The sequence below is a fragment of the Argentina silus genome (assembly GCF_951799395.1).
Source record: "Argentina silus genome assembly, chromosome: X".
Lineage (NCBI taxonomy): Eukaryota > Metazoa > Chordata > Actinopteri > Argentiniformes > Argentinidae > Argentina > Argentina silus.
In genome coordinates this window covers 666,354-689,976 of record NC_139653.1, presented here as the reverse complement: position 1 = coordinate 689,976, position 23,623 = coordinate 666,354, and the positions used below count along the sequence as shown (strand labels likewise).

Genomic DNA, 23,623 nt, shown 5'->3' with positions numbered 1-23,623 from the left:
TTACCCTATAGTGTTGTAATGAAAAAATTCTGGCAAAATGTATAGCGCACAGAATTAAGAAAATCTTACTAGATATCATTCATATTTTTTTTATTTTTACATGGATGATAAATTGGAGATAACATATGACAATTACTTTAAATAATAGAACATTATGAAACATCAGAGCAATCAGGCCCGGTCTTCAAAGCGAAAAGGCTTTTGATAAAGTGTGATTAGAATTTATTTATAAATGCCTTCTTTAATTTTGGAGAACCTCTTATAAAATGGTTTAAGTCATGTATAGCAACCCCAGGTGTAAAATAATTTATTAATGGATACTTCTCAGAGTATTGAACTGTCAAGAGGTGTTAAACAAGGTTGTCCGTTGTCACCATATTTGTTTGGTATGGCCATCGAAATGCTAGCAACTAAAAACAGATCAAATAATATGATCAAGGGGTTGATATTCAGAGCTTAAATACAAAAGCGTAAATATATGTGGAAGATTCAAGCTTTTTCTTGAGTCTACAATCCAGATCACTGCTAGGATTTATTAAGGACTCAGACAACTTCTCTATCCTCTCTTTCATTACCATGGAATTTACCGATAAAATGGGCTGATAGAGCAGTAGACATAACTTGGGATTCATATCCCCAAAGATATAAATGAACTTATTACCATCAATTTAAATAAAAAGTTAACTAAAATAGGCAAGATCTTGCAACCCTGTCCATTTTTTAAAAATCACACTTATTAACTCCTTAGTCATATCTCAGCTCACATGCTTACTTATGGCACTACCAACTCCAGATGACTCATTCAAATTATATGAACAAAAATATATTTCTGATTATTTGGATGGTAAACCAGACAAAATTAAACGTGCTTATCTATATAATGAACATGAATATTGGGGGTTGAAATTATTGAATATCAAAACATTGAACCTTTCACGAAAAAACTTCAATCATTCAAAGACTATACTTAACACCCAAACTGGTTCTCGAGCAGATAACTAAAAATGGCCTTTGACAAAGCAATAAACAACTAACCCTCCTCTACATTTTGTTGGTAGAATCCCGAAACATACTGTAACGTAACACCAGTGGATGTGAAACCTTCTTTCTCATGTATGCAAACACTGGTGAGGGAATGACAGACAGGGGAGGACCTTCAGATCAATAGTGATGAGATCCTGCCTGTGTCTCAAGAGCAGGACAGCGCTCAATGTCGTGCCAGACACCCCTCCCAGGAGCACTGGGATCAGACAACATAGCAGCAGGGTCACTGGCTGGTTACACACACCCTCTCTGTTGCTCTTACCTAAGGCTATTTCTCTCTCTCTCTATGCCTCCTTTTCATTTACAGTCACTCTCTCAGTCTTTCTTTTTTTTCTCACTATCTGTCTCATTTTCTTTCTCTTTTACATACTGTCACTGTCTTGCTGTCTCATTCTTTGGCATTTTCCCTCTCACACTGCATCCTACTGTCAAAGCACCTGTTATTTTGAGGAAGGCAAAACTGTTAGGTAACAACAAAAACCTTCTTTGTGATTCAGAAGGTGTTTACTTTTAGAAATATAACATAATATAATTTAATATTTTTGGTATACTTTAGTTTGAGTCATATAAATGACTTTCCATGTGTGTCTTTAAACTGAATGTAAAAAATTACAGTCACTCCACTGTAAATAATGACTTTTCATGAGATGCTGGGGCGCATTAATCAGATAAAATGTGCCACCGGGTTCATGGAGGTGTGACCTCACGTACTAGGGTCGTCATTCTTGTTCTGACCTGTCAGAGTGCGTCACTGCCACCACAGGTGACACTGCCTTGACCAAGTGATGACCTTGACTGAGGAGATCTCTACGTACGGCAAAGCCTAGCATTGGTTTAAAAGAGTTACACTGACCATGAAGCCTCAAAAGGCAGGCTTTAGTTAATCAGAACACTTGTGTAATAATGAATTATTAATTGTTTTGTTCCACATTACACCTTCTGTAGTAAGTGCCCCCCAAAAAGCTTAATGGAAAATTTCACAGATTGTCACCACATCAACAGCAACTTATTAGTAAGTCTTTAGTCTGTAGTCTTTGTTGTCTAAATAGCCATGAAATATAAAACAAATTTGAGCAAATAAGCAATATTTGTTTATCCTTTGTTCGGACCAGGAAGTAAAATGTCTGAATGATGAACTCCTACATCGTTCATAGTGCTTTGTGCCTTCCAGCTAACCACAAAGGCGTGTCTAAGCTAAAATGTACATTATTAATCCCATGTGATAGATGTATAGGCCATTCCATAAATTAGGGGACCAATGAGCGCTGTTCAAAAAACATTTATATTAAACTTTTAAAATGTTTCCTATGTGATTGCATTAAAATGTAGTGGGACAGCATAGCTTGTGAAGTAGAAGAGCACAGGATATTACATCCTTGTATTGACTTGGTGCCTTCACATATTTAGCAAGAATTGTGTGACATAAAACTATTCTTGAAACTAAACTATAATATAATAGTTATAACTATATAACTATAATATTTCCCTAATATTTTCATGGTGTTATTAATCAGTATATACAGTGCATTTGGAATGTATTCAGAGCCCTTCACTTTTTCCACATTTTGTTGTGTTATAGACTCAAATTAAAATGGATTAAATTAAAATAATGTTTCATGAGATATATTAAAAAAAAAAAATCCCTGTAATCACTACAGAGATTTAATTAGGATTTTTATAGAGACCCTATAAAAACAAAAATATGAATTCAAAAATGACATGAACTATTATCCTTGCAATAAGATGGACTCAATTCAACTTATTGAGTGATTTGTTGATGACATTTTAGCATTTTAGCAAATTTTAAGAGTGTCATAGCAAAATGTCTAAATACTTATGAACATGAGGTATTTCTGTATTTCAATTTTAATAAATTTACTGACATTTCTAAAAACCTGCTTTTGCTTTGTCATTCTGGGGTATTGTGTGTGGATTGATGGCAAATTATTTTAATTTAATACATTTTAAATTGAGTCTATAACACAAAAAAATTTGGAAAACTGAAGTCTAAATACTTTCTGAAGGCACTGTATAATTTAATTATAATACTATCTAAATGTCATCTAATGTAAAACTTGAAATCCTATGACACTCCAATATTTCTTTTTCACTTGCATGTCTGCCTGCCTTTGAAGCTGACTGTAGCAGCTTACTGTAACTTTTTATGTGCTTGATGTAACGATAGAAAGGCAGATCTACTACTCCCACTAAATTACATATTTGTTTGAATTTGTGTGATCATTCACCTTTCTACTGATACAGGACCTCTCAGACAATAAACAGAATAAAAATGAATATTGTTGTCACCAAGGTTTCTCTTACTCACTCTCATGCGCATGCGCACTCAGTCTTATCTAAGGGTGTGTGAGAGAGAGAGAGAATGCGCGGGTGTGAAAGTCATAGAATTATAGGTATTGTGATTGGATCTGAAGTCCATAATATTACACTTACATTGGGTCCATTTTTGATTACAGTGTTCTCAAGCGCCATACGCAATACAGAAACCTGTAAAAAATCGCAGTTTTACTGCTTAGACCCCTTATAAGAGGGAGAGTGAATGAATGTGTAAGGGCCCAGCTGTTTATGCATTCAATCTGGGCACACACTTTAGGGAAAACAAATGCAAAGCTCACACTATGGTCCTGAGGACACCTACTTAATCCTGGAAACAGTAAATACAACACAGGGATGTTTCAATGACAGACATCCTCCCAATACATTCATCAAATCAAGCCTGCCTGACAGATAAATTACACCAAATGTGCTGCTCAGTCAATGTTATTAATATTTCATGAGATATATAAAAAAAAGAAATCCCTGTAATCACTACAGAGATTTAATTAGGAGTTAAGGAGCTTTTTTAAGCTTTAGGCGTGTGTATGCGGAGAGCTTTGGGACCAAGGGATGAGGAAGGACTGAGGGGAATAGGGTCTATGTGATATAGCTGTATGGAATCAGAATGTTCCCCTCGCCCTCTAGACACACATGTAGTCTTGCACACATGTGCACACACACACCATCTTTAACTGCATTCTCATCCATCTAGCAGCACACACACACATACTGTACTCTCACACTAGCCCCAACCTTACATACTATAACCTCATGCTGTTGCACGGAATATGAAATACAATACAATATTCCTATACTTTTTCCATTTTGTATATGTTGGAGAGAGTAATGCCATATTGGGCATGCCTTGGGTTCGATGGAGAACCCTTTTGGTTTCCATGTTGAACCCTTTCCACAGCGGGTTAAAAATGGAACCCAAAATTATCTACATGGAATCCAGGGGACAAATGAGTAACCATTTTTTCTAAGAGTGTTGGGAAATTGACTATACAATTATTATCCATTTCAAATTCACATGATGTATTAGGCTACTGTTCTCCTGTCTCACTATGTTCATGCAAGATACACTACTGAACAAAAAGGAGAGTCCTGGTTTTGCATGGTGGTACAGTATGTGTGGGTTTTTTGTTATTTCTTTTTTTTCCCTGGTGTTCCAGAGATAGTGTCAACCATTATCCATTTCCATCCCATCATTTGACAGGCAGTTTACCATGGGCATCGCTCATATCACTGCTGTTCTCCTCAACTATGTCTGTCACGCCACGCGCCTCCATCTAATCCATCAAACACATTCTCAGGTGTCACCTTCCTTCTTTTCCAACCACCCCCCGCCACCCCCGTGTCTGTCTGCCACCGTCCTCTGTCCCAACGACACAACAACACCCTGGTTTGACTGATGCTTCAAGATTTCTTCAATCTGTCTTCACAAATCAAAGACTGGTGACTGATCCTGGATTGTGGTGAACAAAGTGAAAGTTCAGAATGAAGTAAGTAATGTAAAAAAAAAACATAATTATAATCATATTATATATGAATTGTAATTAGTGTCTGACAGCAACTCTGGGACTTTCTTTCGTTAGCATTGCTACTTGTCATGACTGTTGAATCAGACATGAGACATCCGTCCTGCTTCCATGTCCTAGTTAGTGTCGAGGTCCATGGGAGCTGAGAGACACGGCTCCTCCTCTCCTGATGTCATTCTGTGTGGCTCAAAGGCATTATGGGAGCTGGCAGGCGTGGCACAAGGGGCCTGGAGATTACATGGCTAAAACGGCTGCCTCTGTGCTGTCACAGCGCATGGGACTCCGACCTTACACTGTAGGGACTATTGTCACTTGCGGGGGCCAAAAATGTTGCCGGAAGCTGATGTTATTCTGAGTTCAGATTTACGTCATATTCCATAATTCATCTGTCTGTTAGGCTGTTCATGTAACCTATACTGTGATCTCAACACCATTAATAACTAGATACTGTACAGCTAACTTTAAACGTAATTAGGTAAGCATTTTTTTAGCGCAGTATGTCATCTCTGCTCCCACTCCTCTAATTAGAGACCCACTCAAATCCTGTGGGATGATTATATAAACAGCCAATGAATTTCACAGCTTTTATGAAGTCAAATCTGCCAGATCACCCCCAATGGCCTCCTTTCAATTGAATTCCCATGCCATGTCACAAGGAAGTATGTGTTCCCAGTGTAGAATGAGTAAGTGCAACTCTCTTATTATTACATAGCCAGGGCCTCCCTATTAACGTAGCGTATGAAGAGAGATAACTACAATATGCCAAACTGTGTTTAGGGGGGACAGCGAGGGGGAGAGCAAGGGGAGAGCGAGAAATTAATATGCTATTAGCTAATATTTTGAGTCTGATGCTATTAAAGATAATGACTTGGTGGCACTCTTTGGTAATTGGCTAAATGGGAGGACTGAGGTTGTATGATGCAAAATAAATATCTGATTCACATTGATTTTTACCATGGCCTCTGATAAGACTAGCATGCAGCATGACCTGGAAGATGCTCTGAGGTACATTCATGAATCAGATTATACAAGATCAATACACAATTCATGTTTGGGATGTTAAGCAGAGTTGTGAGGTAGGGAGTTGTTTTTCATCTTTCATCATGAATTAAAGACCATAGGTTCCTTTGTATGATTGCAAGTGTTGCAAAGTCTAACTGGTTTTGATCTAGACGTTCATTTGAAGGAAACAAATCTGGATCACAGAGTAAGAGATGACATATTTTCTGTGTGTGTGTGTGTGTGTGTGTGTGTGTGTGTGCGTGTGTGTGTGTGTGTGTGTCTGTCTGTTTATGTATAGGTGGGGAGCTGTATTCAAAAGTCCCAGCAAGTACACTTTCAAAGCACCTAAATGTTAATAAGCATCAAAGTATGTTATGCTTGTTTCCCATTAGCATCGTGACATCAGATGACTTCTGGTCCGTATCGCCAAATCAAGCTGAATCAATGCAAATGTGCCAGGCTCTCAGGCTCAGAGAGCACAGCATTTGGTATTCACAAAGTGCCACTTTGGAGGGCCATTTAGGCAATGTCAGATCAACAAAGAACATGTGGAAAGAAACAGTTTTGTCGTCATTTTATCTACCCCCAGGGAGATAAAATGGAAGTGGCATGGCTTGAGAGCTTTAAGCTATTTATGAGTTTGAATATGAAAGAGGACAGAGTAAGAGCATGATTAGTTTTCATCCATTTTGAATGTGTGAATGTATGATGTTTTTGTATTGAACTTGTATTGATGTGTGATATTTTTGTATTGTTTCAAAAATGCTTTGTAACCAGGGCACCATTGACAATGAGACTTTGGTCTCAATGGGTGCCCCTGGTGAAATAAAGGTTAAATAAAAAAATAAAATAAAAATAAAATTTCTATATGTGCATTGGCAGCTGATGTGATGGCAATGACAGTATGGTAAACTGAAATTAATATATATATATATGTGTTTGAAATATCAGCATATCTTACCTCATTGGCATACACCCAGTGACTGTCCTTGGATGCCAGGTTGGTTTCCACAGCCTGTATGAGAGAGAGAGAGAGAGAGAGAGAGAGAGAGAGAGAGAGAGAGAGAGAGAGAGAGAGATTACATTTTGGAAAGGATGGTTCACCAAGGTTATCCATTCCACAGTATACTTACAGTGCCCTGTGTAACTAATGTGACAGTTAAGCATTTAAAATAGTCCCCCTATTTGAAGCCACCAAAAGTGATGGGACAGATTTATCAAATGTCCAAATTAAGCACTCATGTTTAGTAGGCAGGAAAATATATTTTCAAATATTAATTTGTCTGGGTCGTGGAAAAAAAATGCATCTCCATTTTTGCATTTCAACATTTTAACACAAATGGACAGTAGTCATCCCCTTCCATGTGCTGTGACAGTGTAATGACTATAGGACCAAGACAAGCAGAAGCACCCATAATCATAATAGTACATGAAAAGTGGACTATTTGGAAATACATGTTTTTTTCAAAGACGTTGACACAATTTATGGAGCAGAAACAGAGAAACTTCTGGTTATTGATAGATTATGAGCTCTATTCCGAGATTAAAAGCAACTCCATTGAGCATGTGTTTTAGTTTTGGATGTATGCTTACTGTAAATAACCTATGCAGAAAAATATACATACTGTACTGTAGTTTAGATATCAAATAACAGGATTATGGCTCTAGATTGCAGATAAATTTAAAAAGCTCCCGCATACAGCATCCTTCCCCCGTGCTGACCCTCATATTTCGTGGCCCCCAAGAAATTGACCTCACTAAAATGGCTACAGCCCTGCTACCTAGTGCCTTACCTTAATACCTTAATTGCTAATAACTTTCACATCTCATGTAGAAATTCATGCTTGACTGTCATACCCCTATGCTTTGCTTTCCTCTATAAATTGCTGTAATTACTTTCCAAATGGGGCTTGACTTTGAGCTATGATGATTGATAGGTCTGTGTCATCCTCACAAACCACAAAGCCTTCAGTATTTTTTACTTGACAACAGTTTTCTCATCAATAATAGCGTATGGCGCAGCCCCAAAAGCTGCCCAATCGATCTTCGAAAACTGGGAAGAGTCATGATTTCATTTTAATGTGCCTCATTTCCAGCTTGTTCTCTTCAAATCCACCTGCATCCTCCACGGTTGAAATGCTCTGTATCTCTCGTTCAGTGAAATTAAAGAGTGGGACCAAATGCCATCCAACTGCACTTACATTCAATTCCATCGATTGAGATGCAGAATATTCCAAACAGCTGCTTGATTTAGTGACCCACTGCACATTTATTCAGCAATGTAAAAACAATGCGGACTGGAACGTATCCTCATGCAGTGAGCTGGAGACAAATCATTTCAACCACCAGCGGTTAGCCTAGGCTAGCACGGCCACTGGCAGCTAGATCACATGTGTAATTATCACATTGTGCTGTACACACAATATCATGCTACAGACCTAAAGTAACAATTGACATGAACAAACAAAAAGCACTCTAGCACTCGCAAATGATCTCATGTCTTATGGGAAGAATCCTATTTGTCAGATTACAAGCCGTAAATAACACAGCTATGATACAGTCAGTGTACTCTTGACCTCATCTGTCAGGTGCCCTGGAGCCATCTTTGTACTAAAGCTACTCAACAGAGACAGTGAGAGAAGGCAGACTTTAATTCAAAACCATCACTTACAAAAAGTGAATCGATAGATATATGGGGAGAGGTAAAAGCAACAGCAAATATTTCAGATAGCTACAGAATTCAGAGTTGGGGGGGTTAGGTTTACCCACAATGCACTATGCTTTATCCTCTTTATGTCTTTAAGCAATCATACAATGAGATATGCCTCTTGACACTAACAACTTTTAAATGTGTCAATATGGTGCGCAAACACCAAAAAATCACAGGAGGGATGGTTCGGACTCATCAGTAGATGATGAAGGTTCATCTTAAAAACAAAACAACATATTAAGCCTATAACCAACTGAAGGGTCCGACCATGTGATATGATAAAATAACAAACATAGTGAAAATGCAACATAGTTAATCATCTGCATTTTGAGTGACCCCTCCATCCCCAGGCCGCAGTGTGGGTGAAGGAACATGTTTCTTTGAAACTCACTTTGAAACAAACAGCTGTTAGGCGTTTTAAGGGATAACAGCAATACAATGGGGTTTTCAAGTGAAATGTGCAATAATTGTTCCCATGTCAGTATTTTGACATTCTAATTTGTACACAAAGTAATTACATTTATCAACAGACATCATATACCTAGGCTTTAGCTTGGTGGGCTGAGGCCCCTGTCAGGCACATTGGTGGTGTGACTTTGATGGGTCCTCCTATGGGTGGTCAAAGAGGTGTAAATTGTAGCGGAGGTAATTCGGTTCAGAAAGGCTATTCACTCACAGGGCACATCAATGATAAACTCACAATGAGGATCTTATATGAGGTGTATAAGTTGTAATGTCCCCAACAACTCCAAACCATTTTTTTTGGTATCAGTATTAATGTGGTATTCAAGTAATTAACAATGTTATAGGTTCAGTTTGTCCCTAGTTTGTTGGTTCACATTTAATTTTTGCATGTACAATTTGTCATGGCACTGTTGTTATCATGAAACATTGTTTTGTTAAGTCTTATGTCAGTTTTCATTCAGCTTTTTAGCCACAAAAATATTATTTTACATGACTATACCATATTTTAAATGACTATACCTTCGCCAAAAATAAATATTTGTCTTTCTCTGAATATATTTCTCAGGTATCTCTGAATCAGCCCACCACCTCAAGCTCAACCTTAACAAGACTGAGCTGCTCTTCCTCCCGGGGAAAGCCTGCCCTCTCCAAGACCTTCTTCCAAACAGCCAAGAACCTTGGGGTGATCCTTGACAACCACTTACCCTGTGTGGCGAACATAACAGTGACAGCACGCTCCTGTAGATTCTTCCTCTACAACATCAGAAGGATACGTCCATTCCTCACCAGAGAAGCAGCACAACTCTTGGTCCAAACACTTGTGATCCCTCGCCTTGACTACTGCAACGTACTCTTGGCCAGGCTCCCCATCTCCGCCATCAGGCCTCTGCAGCTCATCCAGAGTGCTGCCGCCCATCTGGTGTTCAATCTCCCCAAATTCTCCCATGTCACCCCCCTCCTTCGCACCCTTCACTGGCTCCCGGTAGCAGCTCGCATCAGATTCAAGACCCTGGAGCTCGCCTACCGGGCGGCAAAGGGAACAGCCCCTCCCTACTTGCAAGCAATGGTCAGCCCCTAAACCCCTGCCCGATCACTCCGCTCTTCCACCTCGGCTGGCCACCTGGCACTGCCACCTCTATGCGGATGCAGCAGCCGCGGTACTCGGTCACAGCTTTTCAATGTCCTGGCGCCCCACTGCTGTCATGACTGCAGAGTCACTACCTATCTTCCGCCGTAGATTGAAGACTCATCTCTTCAGGCTACATCTTAACTGTCCCTCCAAAAGACCTCTTCATCCCCACTACCCCCCTGTACAAGTTTCTCTCCTGTAAATAAATGTAAAAAATAAATAAATAAAAAGTAATTATTCCTTCTTCTAGCATTGTGACTGCCAATAGCCCCTGGTCCTAGCATAGATTACTTTTTCTTATGATGACTGATGGATAGATGATTCACTTACTTAGACAAATGTATTTGTTGTAACTCGCTTTGGATAAAGGTGTCTGCTAAATGCCATAAATGAGCAATTTTTTAGCAATTTGCATGCATTGAATTTCAGAAACTCATGCTTTTGACCACATACAAGACTCTTTCGGAGAAGCAGAATTTTTGTGTTTACAGACGTGTGATTTCCGCGAAAACGTATTTCAGAGAAAAGTAGGCTGGTGTTATTACAATAATTGGCCACTATCGACAGTAGTTTCCTGTGAATAGATTAAAGACATTGTTGCCTCTATGCAACAGCGAGAGTTAAATGGTTAGGCTATTTAATTTGAGATGAAACAAGAAAAATCAACAACACAATATATGAAACTTAAGAACTTAAATACTTTAATCAAAATGCCAAAAGAAACAAACAAAATAATATACAATATATTAATCAAGGCTACAATTTTATACATCTGGGTGCTATTAACACATCTTTTAATTTTCTCTTAAAGAAAGGCAGGGAGGGCGAGATGTCTACCAGGTATGAGTTGGCGTTCCATAAATGCAGACCTCTAAATTATAAAAAAAAAATGAATACTGTCCCTTGGAGATATGGTAGAGAGGGAGATTATTTTATTGTCTAGTTGGGTGAGAATGAATTTGGGAATTTTCACTGAAATATAATTTGAAACACTGGTAAAAACCTATTCTGTAATCTCACCTTGGAAATGAAAATGCATGTTTTTAGAATATATATGCCAAAAAAGGTTGAATTTTATAAAACAAAGATGCAGTTGCTAGTCAAACAAACCTGTTCTGTAATAAATTGAGTTCATGGTGATACAGTGCCCTCAGTAAGTAATGGCGTAATGGGAGTGCAGCATTTTTTCTTATTTTGCCTCTCCACTCCAAAAGTTTGGATTTAAAATAACAAATGACTATGATTAAATAGTAAAACAGAAATTACAACACTTTTTAGACATAGTCCCCCCTGTTTCAGGCCACCAAAACTGATGGGACAGTATCAAATAACCAAATTAAGCATTTATGTTTAGTATTTGGTCGACAATCCTTTGCATGCAATAACTGCCTAAAGCCTGCGACCCATTGACCCCATCTGACTCTGGGTATCTTCTCTGGTATGTATTGTATTATTTGTATTTTGTATGCTGCATTGTCATAGAACCGAGCCCGAGAATTTCAGTCCCTGCACTCGTGTATGAGACGTAACAATAAACTTGAAACTTGAAACTTGAAACTTGGTGATGCTTGCCAGGCTCGTAACAGGACAGCATCATAACCATTATCCTACCAAGACCTAGGTATTGGTTGAGCAACCGCAGCACTCTGAAACATCACAGCGAAATGCTGTTCACACCATCCACTACACCAGCACTTAATCAAGTTTCCATAATATTTAATTGGCAATTCATGTCCACAAATACACCGCCACAAGGATGTTTCGGCCGCAGCCTTCTGACGCACACTGTGAAATGTGCCTGAAACGTGCCTGCAGTGTGGTGTATTTTTGCACACGTTGACTAAAAAATTGATTGCATTTTTCTGGCTCTATTCTTACATTGAAATGATTTAATATAGGCTACAATCAATGTCCTGAGCAGTGATCATAGTACGCTATTGTAGTTTAGGGTCGTTCCAGTGAAAGAGGATATAGCTATGTGTACCCAGAATCCCTTGCATCCTGTTACCTTTAGCCTTTAGCTTGCAAAGAAAAAGATTTGCGCTTTCGATTTCAAGCACACACTTTTTAGGGAGAGGTAGATAAATCAAAGGCACTCCCAATTGTGGCAGGAATGTTTCTGAAAGAGTAACTTTAACATATTTTCAGAAACTTTTAGAAATTTCGCAATATTTTTAATAGAAAGCATTTTTTAAAATAAATATAACAACCTTTTATAAAATGAGCATGTACATTTTGAAAAGAAAAGATGTGTTTTCCAGAAAAAAAAGTCTTTAATCTATACAAAAATATTTATTTCCAAGAAAAAATATCAATGTCTTATTTCGTATATGTTATGAATAACAAGAGTAACTGTTTATAAAAATAGAGCATATGAAAATAAATATCGCTTATCTTTATAACATAAGAGCTAGTTTAGACTTTTTCAACTGGCATGAACTTAAGAAAGAATAATACAGTAAATAAAAATTACGTAACAAAATAACATATTACAAAACAGAAAAGAGCATGAAAGAGCAAAGAAACATACCACCACTTTTTGACTAATTTCTTTTTATTGTAAAGAAATCATGGTTCTTATGTATTTCTGCAACAATTTATGAAAAGAGAACATTGCAAGTAACATTTTTGTTAATCTTTTTATTTTTAAATGAGTGTATGTTTTAAAATAAATTAATCAACTTTTTAGAGTCACTTATGGTTGCTCATTTAAAAATGTGATTCTTTTACTCTACTTCAGGCATACAATATGTGTGCTTTTTAAATGAACTGAAGAATAAGAATACTTTTTTTATAATGCACTTTCTTTCCAGCTCCACTCAATTCAAATCCATTCCTACAGTGAGAAACCTTACCTGCAAGCACCTGTAACAGAGCTACCTGCCTTCCAACCAGGAAACATAGTCCCTGCCACTAACCCTAACCCTAACCCTAACCCTTTCCTACACATCATCCTATCTGAAGTTCCTTGTTTGAAAAAATAGAGGGAAAGTAACATATATAATAAAGGACTGACTGACCACATTGTTTGTTTGTTTTGATTTCACTGGGTTTTATGCATTAAGCAGTAAGTTAGAACAGTGTAAGCTATTTACAGTCTATTGTCATTTCATTTTGAGGAAATGACATGATTTTCATTTAATAACAATGTTTCTAGCTGTTATGTTGGTAATATGTAACAGTTTTAACTTTATATCGCCTTGGGCCTTGTTATCTGTTTGCAGTACTTTTTTATAAATATGTATTCATTCATTCTCAAACTAATGATTGTGTATGGACTATTGTCCCCCTTTTAAATAAGACGTATTGCTGCATGAATGTTGTTCTGTATATTTCCAATTGGGACTTTAACATGTCTCATTCAGTTAGAGGGGGAGAATTGTAGTGTTCTTTTGATCCAAGCTATATACAGCATGTTGCATGTGACAAATTTAAACCAAATTGTGTGATTTCAGTATTTGTGCAATATCATCATAATATTTGTACTTTGCACATTTGTGATATTTATGCAATGTAATTAAAGAATTAATTATTTTAACAAATAATGTGTATATCCAAATATGAACAGCACGACATCTCATGAAGAAAGGTCTCTGCTTAACGTGACGCATAGGTGTGCTTTTCAAATGAATTGAAGATTTTTTTATAATGAATTTTCTTTCTTTTAAAGCATTGGTAATTTGCTTCAACCCAGCCCCTCATAATACACATACAAAACCTCTGAGGGGTTTCAAGCCAGGGTCAGTCACAGTTCAGCACACCTCGAGAATTTAAGACTTTAGTGCCTAGCTAAAGGGCACAACAGCAGGAGATGGCATCCAGGATACTGATGCCATGGAGCATGATAATGGGGGTGAAATTATCACAAAACTTTAATTGTTAAATAACATTAATTCCTGGGGACATCCCTAAAAGGTCCAGTGAGTTTCAAGTCTGTAGGTTAAGGGTCTCAATATCTAAGACTCCAAGACCAGTGTTCAAAAGATGTTTTGGTCCGATTAACAATGTACTTTATGTTCCTTCAAAACAGCCCCTATGGCCCTTAATCCAGGCACATGATTGTTATGCACAGGGTCTAAGAAGCTGTCGGCATGCAACTGCAGGGACAGACTGCATGACCATGTTAAGGTACCTAAGGGTATACCTGTGGGTATAGAAAGCTGAAATTTAACAAAGGGCATCCCATAATCTCAGCCCACAGACAGGCATTGGTTCTCTAAGTGCTGCAGGCAATGGTTCTCTCTCGATGGGAGAAGGCAGTGATTCTCTATAAGGTGACCTTTGGTTAAGTGTACACTTTCAAAAATCAGCTGAGCGTCATAGTTGTTCATGTTTCTAGCCTCAACCTTTCTGAAGATGTGACTCAAAACACATCAAAGGGGTGGGGTAGGCTTCAAAAGCGGCCTACTTAGTTGCCTCCATGTGGGAAGATAACCTTCTTGGACCTCCCAGATAACATTTTTGGGGGTCCCCCAGATCACAGTTTTGAACTTCGTTAGATTTAGAAAAATATCATGTGGAATAAGACATTGAGGCAGTGGGATCCTTGGGACGACCCTGCCCTAAACCCTAGCCCAACCTTAACCTCTACTCTTACCCTAACCCTTACCTTAACCCTTACCTTACCTTAACTTTAACCATAACCCTTACCCTTAAGCTTTATCTTAACTGTCACTAAATCTCAACTTCAATGGAGTGATGTCAGAATTGAGTCATCCCAAGCATCCTATATAGCATTTACCTTGAAGCCTTCATGTGAGGTTATTCTGTATCACCTTCTGACCAATTGCAACAAGTTTGGGGTTGGTTGAATTACAGGTATAGGTCAACATTTTTTATTGGGGAGGTCCAACAAAGGTCCAATCAAAGTGATTCTGGAGTAACTAACTGGGGTACTTGAGGGACCCCATGCCTGAGCAGGATTTAGTCCTTCTCCTATCATTATAGAAACATACACAGCTTTCCTGTATTTCCTCCAATATTTATCAAATGATGTGTATCTGAAGGATATATCTAAAAAAAAAAATCACTGTTGAGACTGACTGCTTCATGCATGCAACCCACTGAAATTAAAACAAACAAACTAAACTTTTTCAAACAAGGAACTTTAGATAGGAAGAGAGGGGGAATTCAGGGGATTTACGCTGCCTGGTTGGAAGGCAGGTAGTTCTGTTACAGGAGCTCGCAGGTACAATTTCTCTATAGGAATGGATTTTTATGGAGTGGGCTGGTCTTTTCCACACTGAAAGATAATGCACTATACAATTGTATTATTCTTCTTCTACTTCAATTAATTTGAAAAGAACACATATGCCTGAAGTCAGGCAGTGACTTTTTGTCAGGAGTTGAAAGTTGAAGGATATTCAGTAGACCAGTGTTTAAAAGGTTCATACTGCCATTGCAATGGTGGTCTACCTCAATGCCACTGCTGCAGTGGACACAAGTTGTGAAGATGCTTGAAGTGCTGCCGAAAGCCACCACAAGGTGGTGACAAGAGCTGTGAAAGGATGTTTGGGCACAACCAGAATCGGCAATAATGCTTGATAACAAGTGCAAAGTGCCCTGTTATTCTTTGTCCCTGCGGAAATGGGAGAGACAATACACTCACCGGCCACTTTATTCAACTTCAACTGCTCGTTAATGCAAATATCTAATGGTGTGGGGGATATTTTCTGGGCACACTTTGGGCCCCTTAGTACCAATTGAGCATCATTTAAACGCCACAGCCTACCTGAGTATTGTTGCTGACCATGTCCATCCCTTTATGACCACAGTGTACCCATCTTCTGATGGCTACTTCCAGCAGGATCATCTCAAACTGGTTTCTTGAACATGACAATGAGTTCACTGTACTCTAATGACCTCCACAGTCACCAGATCTCAATCCAATAGAGCACCTTTGGGATGTGGTGGAACGGGAGATTCGCATCATGGATGTGCAGCCGACAAATCTGCAGCAACTGCGTGATGCTATCATGTCAATATGGACCAAAATCTCTGAGGAATGTTTCCAGCACCTTGTTGAATCTATGCCACAAAGAATTAAGGCAGTTCTGAAGGCAAAAGGGGGTCCAACCTGGTACTAGCAAGGTGTACCTAATAAAGTTAGAGAAGAGTTTTACTCCTTAATGTTATCTCATGGGACCCGAGAATTTGTGGTTCGTAGAGCCTGGCACAGGGTAAGATAAGATGGGGTGCAGAGGTAGCTCATTATTTGGTCAAGGTCTCACATCTGCATGTGACTTCATACACTGCAATAAATGTATGTAACAGCTCACTGATGATTTGAAACCCAAAACCTGTTATGATGTTCTAATATGATAAGTTGATTTTGATTCCTCCCATAGAAAAGACCAATCAGTGCAATGGTAAATCTGACATAGAACCAGGTTGTCTCCTGGTATTAGACCCTATATAGGAGTCCCGGTCCAGCCCTCCATCTAACGGGTTAGATCCTCAGCCTAAAGGGTCTTACCCTAATAGGTTTCTAAAGATATACTTAGACTGGTGTTGAATAGACTCACCCTGCTGTTAACCGTCTACTTCCCACAGTTTCCCCTGCTTCCTCTTTCTGGCTTTGTTCTGTAAGCGACCCACAATGGAACTCAGCCTATGAAAGCCCCAGTAGTTAATGACGGCTCTATTCGTATATGAGTGCCAGTTGGTGTAGTTGCAGGAATTTAATTTATCGATGAGGACAATTCATTCAAAGAGGATATTTTAAAAAGAGGCTAGAATAACCATTTAGATCCTATGATGTACAATGCGCAGTGAAATCTAACTTTTTAAATATGACAAGGAGGATAACGCAACTTAGGTGACTATTTCAATTCTATCCAAATTTGTAACAAGAACTAAAATACTTATTTTTCTTTAAATGCAGATTTGTACTTTATTTACAACAAGTTCCTCTGACAAAAGCCTACACTTCCATGGAATGCAGACATGAGTGTGTCACTCCTTTCATACAAACCTATATAAACCATATTACCTACTTCATGATGCTGCACTGTAACATGGCATTTTCTCTTCACTACAGTTGGAACATATAATTGGTTATGGTTGGTATGGGTATATAACAACCAGAGGACACCTCTTTCTGAAACAGAGCCTATCAGTGGTGGAAATGGATCGGAAGGGTTTTAGCCTTTAACAGCCAGTAATTTGGAAATATGGAAAATGAGAAGCCTTTCAAAGCCATCACACCTAGGAGTTTCCCTCTGTGCCAGTCTTACAAAGGCAACAGACCCGTAATGAGGCCCTTCATGAAATATTTACAACGGAACGAGACCCAGGACTTATCTCCCAGCGCTCTGTTGCTGTGGAAACAACTTCAGACCTAAGCCTGTTCATCTCTTCCGCCGTAGATTGAAGACCATCTCTTCAGGCTACATCTTAACTATCCCTCCTAAAGACCTCTTCGTCCCCACTACCCCCCTGTACAAGTTTCTCTCCTGTATACTTTAAAAAATATATATAATAATAACAATTCTTCCTTCTTCTAGCATTGTGACTGCCAATAGCCCCTGGTCCTAGCATAGATTACTTTTTCTTATGATGACTGATGGATAGATGATTCACTTACTTAAATAAATGTATTTGTTGTAAGTCGCTTTGGATAAAGACATCTGCTAAATGCCATAAATATAAATGTAAAATGTAAAATCTCTATTAGTACACAGTAGTGATGGTCGGCCCAGGACCAGCAAGGCCTGCAGGTTTACCCACAGATTAGGCAGCTGGTTTGGGTCAAATTCTATGGGCTAATAAAATGTAGGCTACATTATGGTTGGTATTTTATTTCCTACTTTATAGGCTTAGCCTATACATTTTTCTAAAATTCAAATGATTAAAGATTCTATGTTCATTAATTTTTTTATTCCACTTGTTTGCGCTACTGACCATCTACCCTACTTTTTTTGGGTTTGGGTCCGGCTCAGATCATTGCTTTGTCTGCATGATATCCAATCAAGTGGACTGGGGCCACCTCCATGAAACTGCAGGGGGGGTGCGGATCCATAAATTACAGAGGTAAACACATAGATACAGTCTGTCTGACCAACATAAACACATTTACATAAAAGCATATACTCACAATCATGAGGTATTTTTCATCCAGTCGCCAGCAGGGGAGGCTGGTGGAGGTCTCCAATCCCTCTGTTAATTCTCATTGCTAACAGCTATTTTGTCACTAAATCATCACATATGCATTGACCCCATATGCTGACCATTCCCAGAAGTGCTCCCTAGCATCAGGATGTCATCTATCAAAGCCAGGGAGGAGTTTTCCTCTTGTCATGGTAGAGTTAACAGACAAACTAGAGATATCTAGACATCTCACATCTAATGACATCCCACATCCTTCCCTGTCAGTATTCCAGACCAGCCAGCCCTCCCATGAAGCCTGTGCCTGTGTGACATTAAACAGAATCACTGCTCCCATCTGTCACAGCATTAAGGTTGCAACCCCTTCATCTTGCAGCTCACCTCCTACGGCTGACGTTAGCCCTGAGCTGAATCGCTAATGCTCCACTAGTAACTAACAAGAGAAGTTTCCTGCAGACAGCAGGTAAGCCTCCAAAAACGCAACAAAATGAGTAGTCATCAGGATATGCAATACAGCACACGGCACATACTGTAGTCGTGAAAATAAACTGTTGAAAAGTGATATATACTCATTTAATCCCTGAAACATAATTGAGATCAATTGTTTTTGATTGATTAAGAGGAAGGATGCACATTATTTTACACCGCAAAAAGGTGCCTTTCCGTACCACTGTGTGGAACATAAACTACTGTATGCATCACACCTGCAAAGGAATTCATGTTGTGAATATTTGATGCTACCTCTACAAATTGAATTTATAATTTATATTGCAAAATTGATGGTTATAATAAAGACAATTAATGGAGGAGAAACATATTACCAGACCACAGGCTCTTTTTTGTTCATCAGACATTTCTTTCTTCTCTTTGGCTTTACACTCTACAACTTTGGATTTGAAATCAAATTTTATTTGATGGTATTTGTATACATATTGGTTTCACCATTCAGAAATTACAACACTTTATGTGTAGTCCCCCTGTTTCAGGGTACCCAAAAGTGATAGAAAAGATACAGTGCCTTCGGAAAGTATTCAGACCCCTTCACTTTTTCCAGATTTTGTTGTGTTATAGACTCAATGTAAAATGGTTTAAAATAAAATAATTTGCCATCAATCCACACACAATATCCCAGAATGACAAAAAAACAGTGTTTTTAGACATTTCAGTAAATTTATTAAAATTTAAATACAGAAATACCTCATGTTCATAAGTATTCAGACATTTTGCTATGACACTCTTAAAATTAGCTAAAATGCAAAAATGTCATCAACAAATCACTCAATGGGTTGAATTGAGTCCATCTTAATGCAAGGATAATAGTTCATGTCATTTTGGAATTAATATCTTTGTTTTTATAGGGTCCCTGATTTGCATAAGAATCAATTACACACTGTGTACATTAGGATGTCACTACCAACTCAGCAAATTTAATAATTTTCTCTTGATCCTGACAAACTCCCCAGTCCCTGCCGGTGACAAACATACCCATAATTTGATGCAGCTATTCTTCACACGAGAGATGGTGAAGAAACTGCACTGCATGTGCTGGATTTGCACCAAACTTAATGCTTTGTAGTAAAACCAAATAAACACATTTCCAGCCACTTTCTTTGCTGTATCACTTGAATTCATTGTTGCAAACACAATTATGGATATAAGAGAGATTATTTTCCATTAAGGGATTCGTTTTGGCCACTTAGTTATCGACCAATTTTGTAGAGTGACTGAGATGATGTTGTCCCATCAACTGTGCTTTTTCCTCTCCATCATTCAACTTCTCTCCTCAGGCCTCAGGGTTGTATTCCTTTCCATTTGCTCAGTTTGTAATGACATTGTTGTTGTAATGAAGATATTAATTCCAAAATTACATTAACTATTATCCTTGTATTAAAATGGACTCAATTCAACCTATTGAGTGATTTGTTGATGACATTTTTGCATTTTAGCTAATTTTAAGAGTGTCATAGCAAAGATTCTGAATACTTATGTACATGAGGTATTTCTGTATTTCACTGACATTTATAAAAACCTGTTTTCGCTTTGTCATTCTGGGGTATTGTCTGTGGATTGATGACAAATTATTTTAATTTAATCAATTTTAAATTGAGTCTATAACATAACAAAATGTGGAACAAGTGAAAGGGTCTGATGTCCAAAATGCCCAAACAAAGTACTCATGTTTAGTATTTGGTCGACAATCCTTTGCATGCAATAACTGCTTTAAGTCTGTGACCCATTGACCCCACCTGACGCTGGGTGTCTTCTCTGGTGATGCTCTGCCAGGCCTGTACTGCAGCCATCTTCAGTTGTTGTTTGTTTTTAGGTATTTTTGCCTAAAATCTTACCATCAGGAAATTAAATGCATGTTAGATTATGCTTGTTTATTGGATTTAAATCTGAAGATTGACATGGCCAGTCAAGATCTTTCCACTTTTTGGCCCTGAAAACCTCCCTATTTGCTATGGCAGTAAGTTTTGAGTCATTATCTTACTGTATGATGAAGCACCATCCAATGAATTTGGAGGCATTTGCTTGTACTTGAGCAGACAAGATCTTTCTGTACACCTAAGGATATATTCTACTGCTGCCATCAACAGTAACATCAATTAAGACAAGTTAGCCAGTTCTAGTGGCAGCTATACATGCCTTAACATTAACACCCTAACATTAACACCCTATACCATGTTTCACAGACGAGGTGGTATGCTGTAAATCTTGAGGAAATCCTTTGTTCCCCAAATTTTCCACTTGCAATCACTCTGGTACATGATAACACAGCTACCCCGGCAGCCCTCTCTGATGCCTACTCATTTTCTCATTCCCCTAGACTCTCTGGTCGAGGAGGAGGAACAGGACTCCTCATCTCGCCTAAGTGGTCACATAATGTCCTTCCCCTGTCACATCTGTCCATATCCTCCTTTGAATTCCATGCTGTTTCTATCACCTCCCCTGTCAAACTTCACAAACTTCACATCCTCCAGGTCAGCTTGGACATTTCTTAGATGAGATGGATGTCCTTCTAAGCTCCTTCCCTGAGGACGGCACACTGCTCACACTACTGGGAGACTTCAACATCCAGTCGGAGAAGCTTCACTCGTCTGGAATGCTTGACCTTCTATCCTCCTTCGGCCTTACCCTGTCCCACTCTCCTCCCACTCATAAGGCGGGCAATCAGCTTGACCTTGTCTTCACAAGATCCTCCCATACCTCAAACCTCAGTGTTACCCCTCTTCCGGTTTCGGACCATCATTTTATATCCTTCTCCCTCCCTCTCAAATGCTCACCCTCCCAACCAGTCTCTATCCACACTGTGTTGTCTCGTCGAGGCCTGCGCACCCTCTCACTCACCACTCTTTCTTCCTCTGTCTTATCTGCCCTACCCTCTGTTGAATCCTTCTCTCTTCTATCCACTGACACAGCTTCCTCCACCCTCCTGTCCTCTCTTTCCTCATCCTTCGACTCTCTCTGTCCACAGATCTCAAGGCCGGCACCATCCACTCCACGCGCTCCCGGGCTGTCTGAAACCCTGCAAGCTTGTATAATAGGGCAGCTGAGAGGAAATGGAGAAAATCTGGCCTTCCTGATGATCTAGACCCTTATCTCTCTCTCCTCCTCAACTACACCTCATCTGCATCAGCTGCTAAAGCCTTATACTACCATTCCAACATTCAATCCTCTGTCTCTGACCCAAGGAAACCTTTTTCCACATTTTCCTCACTCCTCAACCCTCCTCCCTCCTCTCTGTCTGCCGATGACTTTGTCACCTACTTTGAAAAGAAGGTTGATGACATTAGCAGCTCCTTCCCTCTACCTCTCACCAACAATGCTACCTCTCCTCCCAAACCCACTGCGCAACACCCAGTCTCTGGTTTATCAGATTTCTCCCCCCTCTCCCCTGAGGATGTTCTAAAGCTGGTCACATCCAAGCGAGCAACCACCTGCCCCCTAGATCCTATCCCCTCCCCCTTTCTCCAATCCATCTCCAAAGACCTCCTTCCATTCCTTACCACCTCAATCAATTCCTCTCTATCCACAGAATCTGTCCCAGCTGCCTTCAAGACAGCCAGAGTCAAGCCTCTTCTCAAGAAACCAACTCTTGACCCGTCTGCTGTCCATAACTACAGACCGGTATCCCTTCTCTCCTTCTTATCTAAAACCCTTGAACGTGCTGTCTCTAACCAACTGTCTAACTACCTCCTTCAAAACAACTTCCTTGACCCTCACCAATCTGGCTTTAAAGCTGGGCACTCTACTGAAACTGCTCTCCTCGCTGTCACGGAGGCTCTCCACTCTGCTCAAGCTTCCTCCCTCTCATCTGTTCTCATTCTTCTGGACCTGTCTGCTGCATTTGACACAGTAAACCACCCAATCCTTCTCTCCACATTCTCAGAATTGGGCATCTCTGGCTCTGCATTCTCCTGGTTTGCATCCTACCTGGCCGATCGCTCCTACCAGGTGACGTGGAGAGGATCGCTGTCCTCTCTACGACTCCTCACCACTGGTGTCCCCCGGGGCTCTGTCCGTGGGCCTTTACTGTTCTCTCTCTATACAAAATCTCTCAGCTCTGTAATTTCTTCACATAGTTTCTCCTACCACACCTATGCAGATGACACTCAACTTTTCTCTCCTTCCCCCCTTCTGACTCACAGGTGGCAACACGTGTCTCGGCATGTCTTGCAGACATTTCTGCTTGGATGTCAGGCCACCACCTAAAGCTCAACCTTGACAAGACTGAGCTGCTATTCCTCCCAGGGAAAGCCTGCCCTCTCCAAGACTTCTCCATCACAATAGAAAACTCTACTGTGACCTCCTCCCATACAGCCAAGAACCTTGGGGTGATCCTTGACAACCCCTTATCCTGTGTGGCGAACATCACAGCGACACCACGCTCCTATAGATTCTTCCTCTACAACATCAGAAGGATACGTCCATTCCTCACCCCGCTGGTGAGATGAGCTTCCCACAACGGTCAGGACTGCAGAGTCACTTCCGATCTTCCACCGTAGATTGAAAACCCATCTCTTCAAGCTACATCTTAACAGTCCCTCCTAAAGACCGCTTCACCTTCACTACCCCCCCTATACTAACCCTAACCCCGAGACCTCTTCTCCCCTACTACCCCCCTGTACAGGTTCTCTCCTGCTAATAAAATATATTTTAAAAATAAATCAATACAAATTAGCCTACTGGCATTATGACTGCTAATGGCCCCTGGTGTGAGCATTGATTACTTTGTCTTATGATGACTGTTGGATAGATGATTCACTTACATTAAACAAGTGTATTGTTGTA

At 39.5% G+C, this 23,623-nt stretch overlaps 1 protein-coding gene across 1 annotated transcript in view; it reads right to left on the bottom strand.

Annotated features, from left to right (window-relative positions):
* Positions 1-23,623, bottom strand: part of grid1a (glutamate receptor, ionotropic, delta 1a) — a gene marked incomplete at both ends in the record, with an annotated part of 336,048 nt that overhangs the window by 44,194 nt on the left and 268,231 nt on the right. The window contains one exon of the mRNA XM_083695162.1: positions 6,883-6,936. Within this exon, the coding sequence (XP_083551288.1) occupies positions 6,883-6,936 (54 nt within the window). The remainder of the gene's footprint in view (positions 1-6,882; positions 6,937-23,623) is intronic.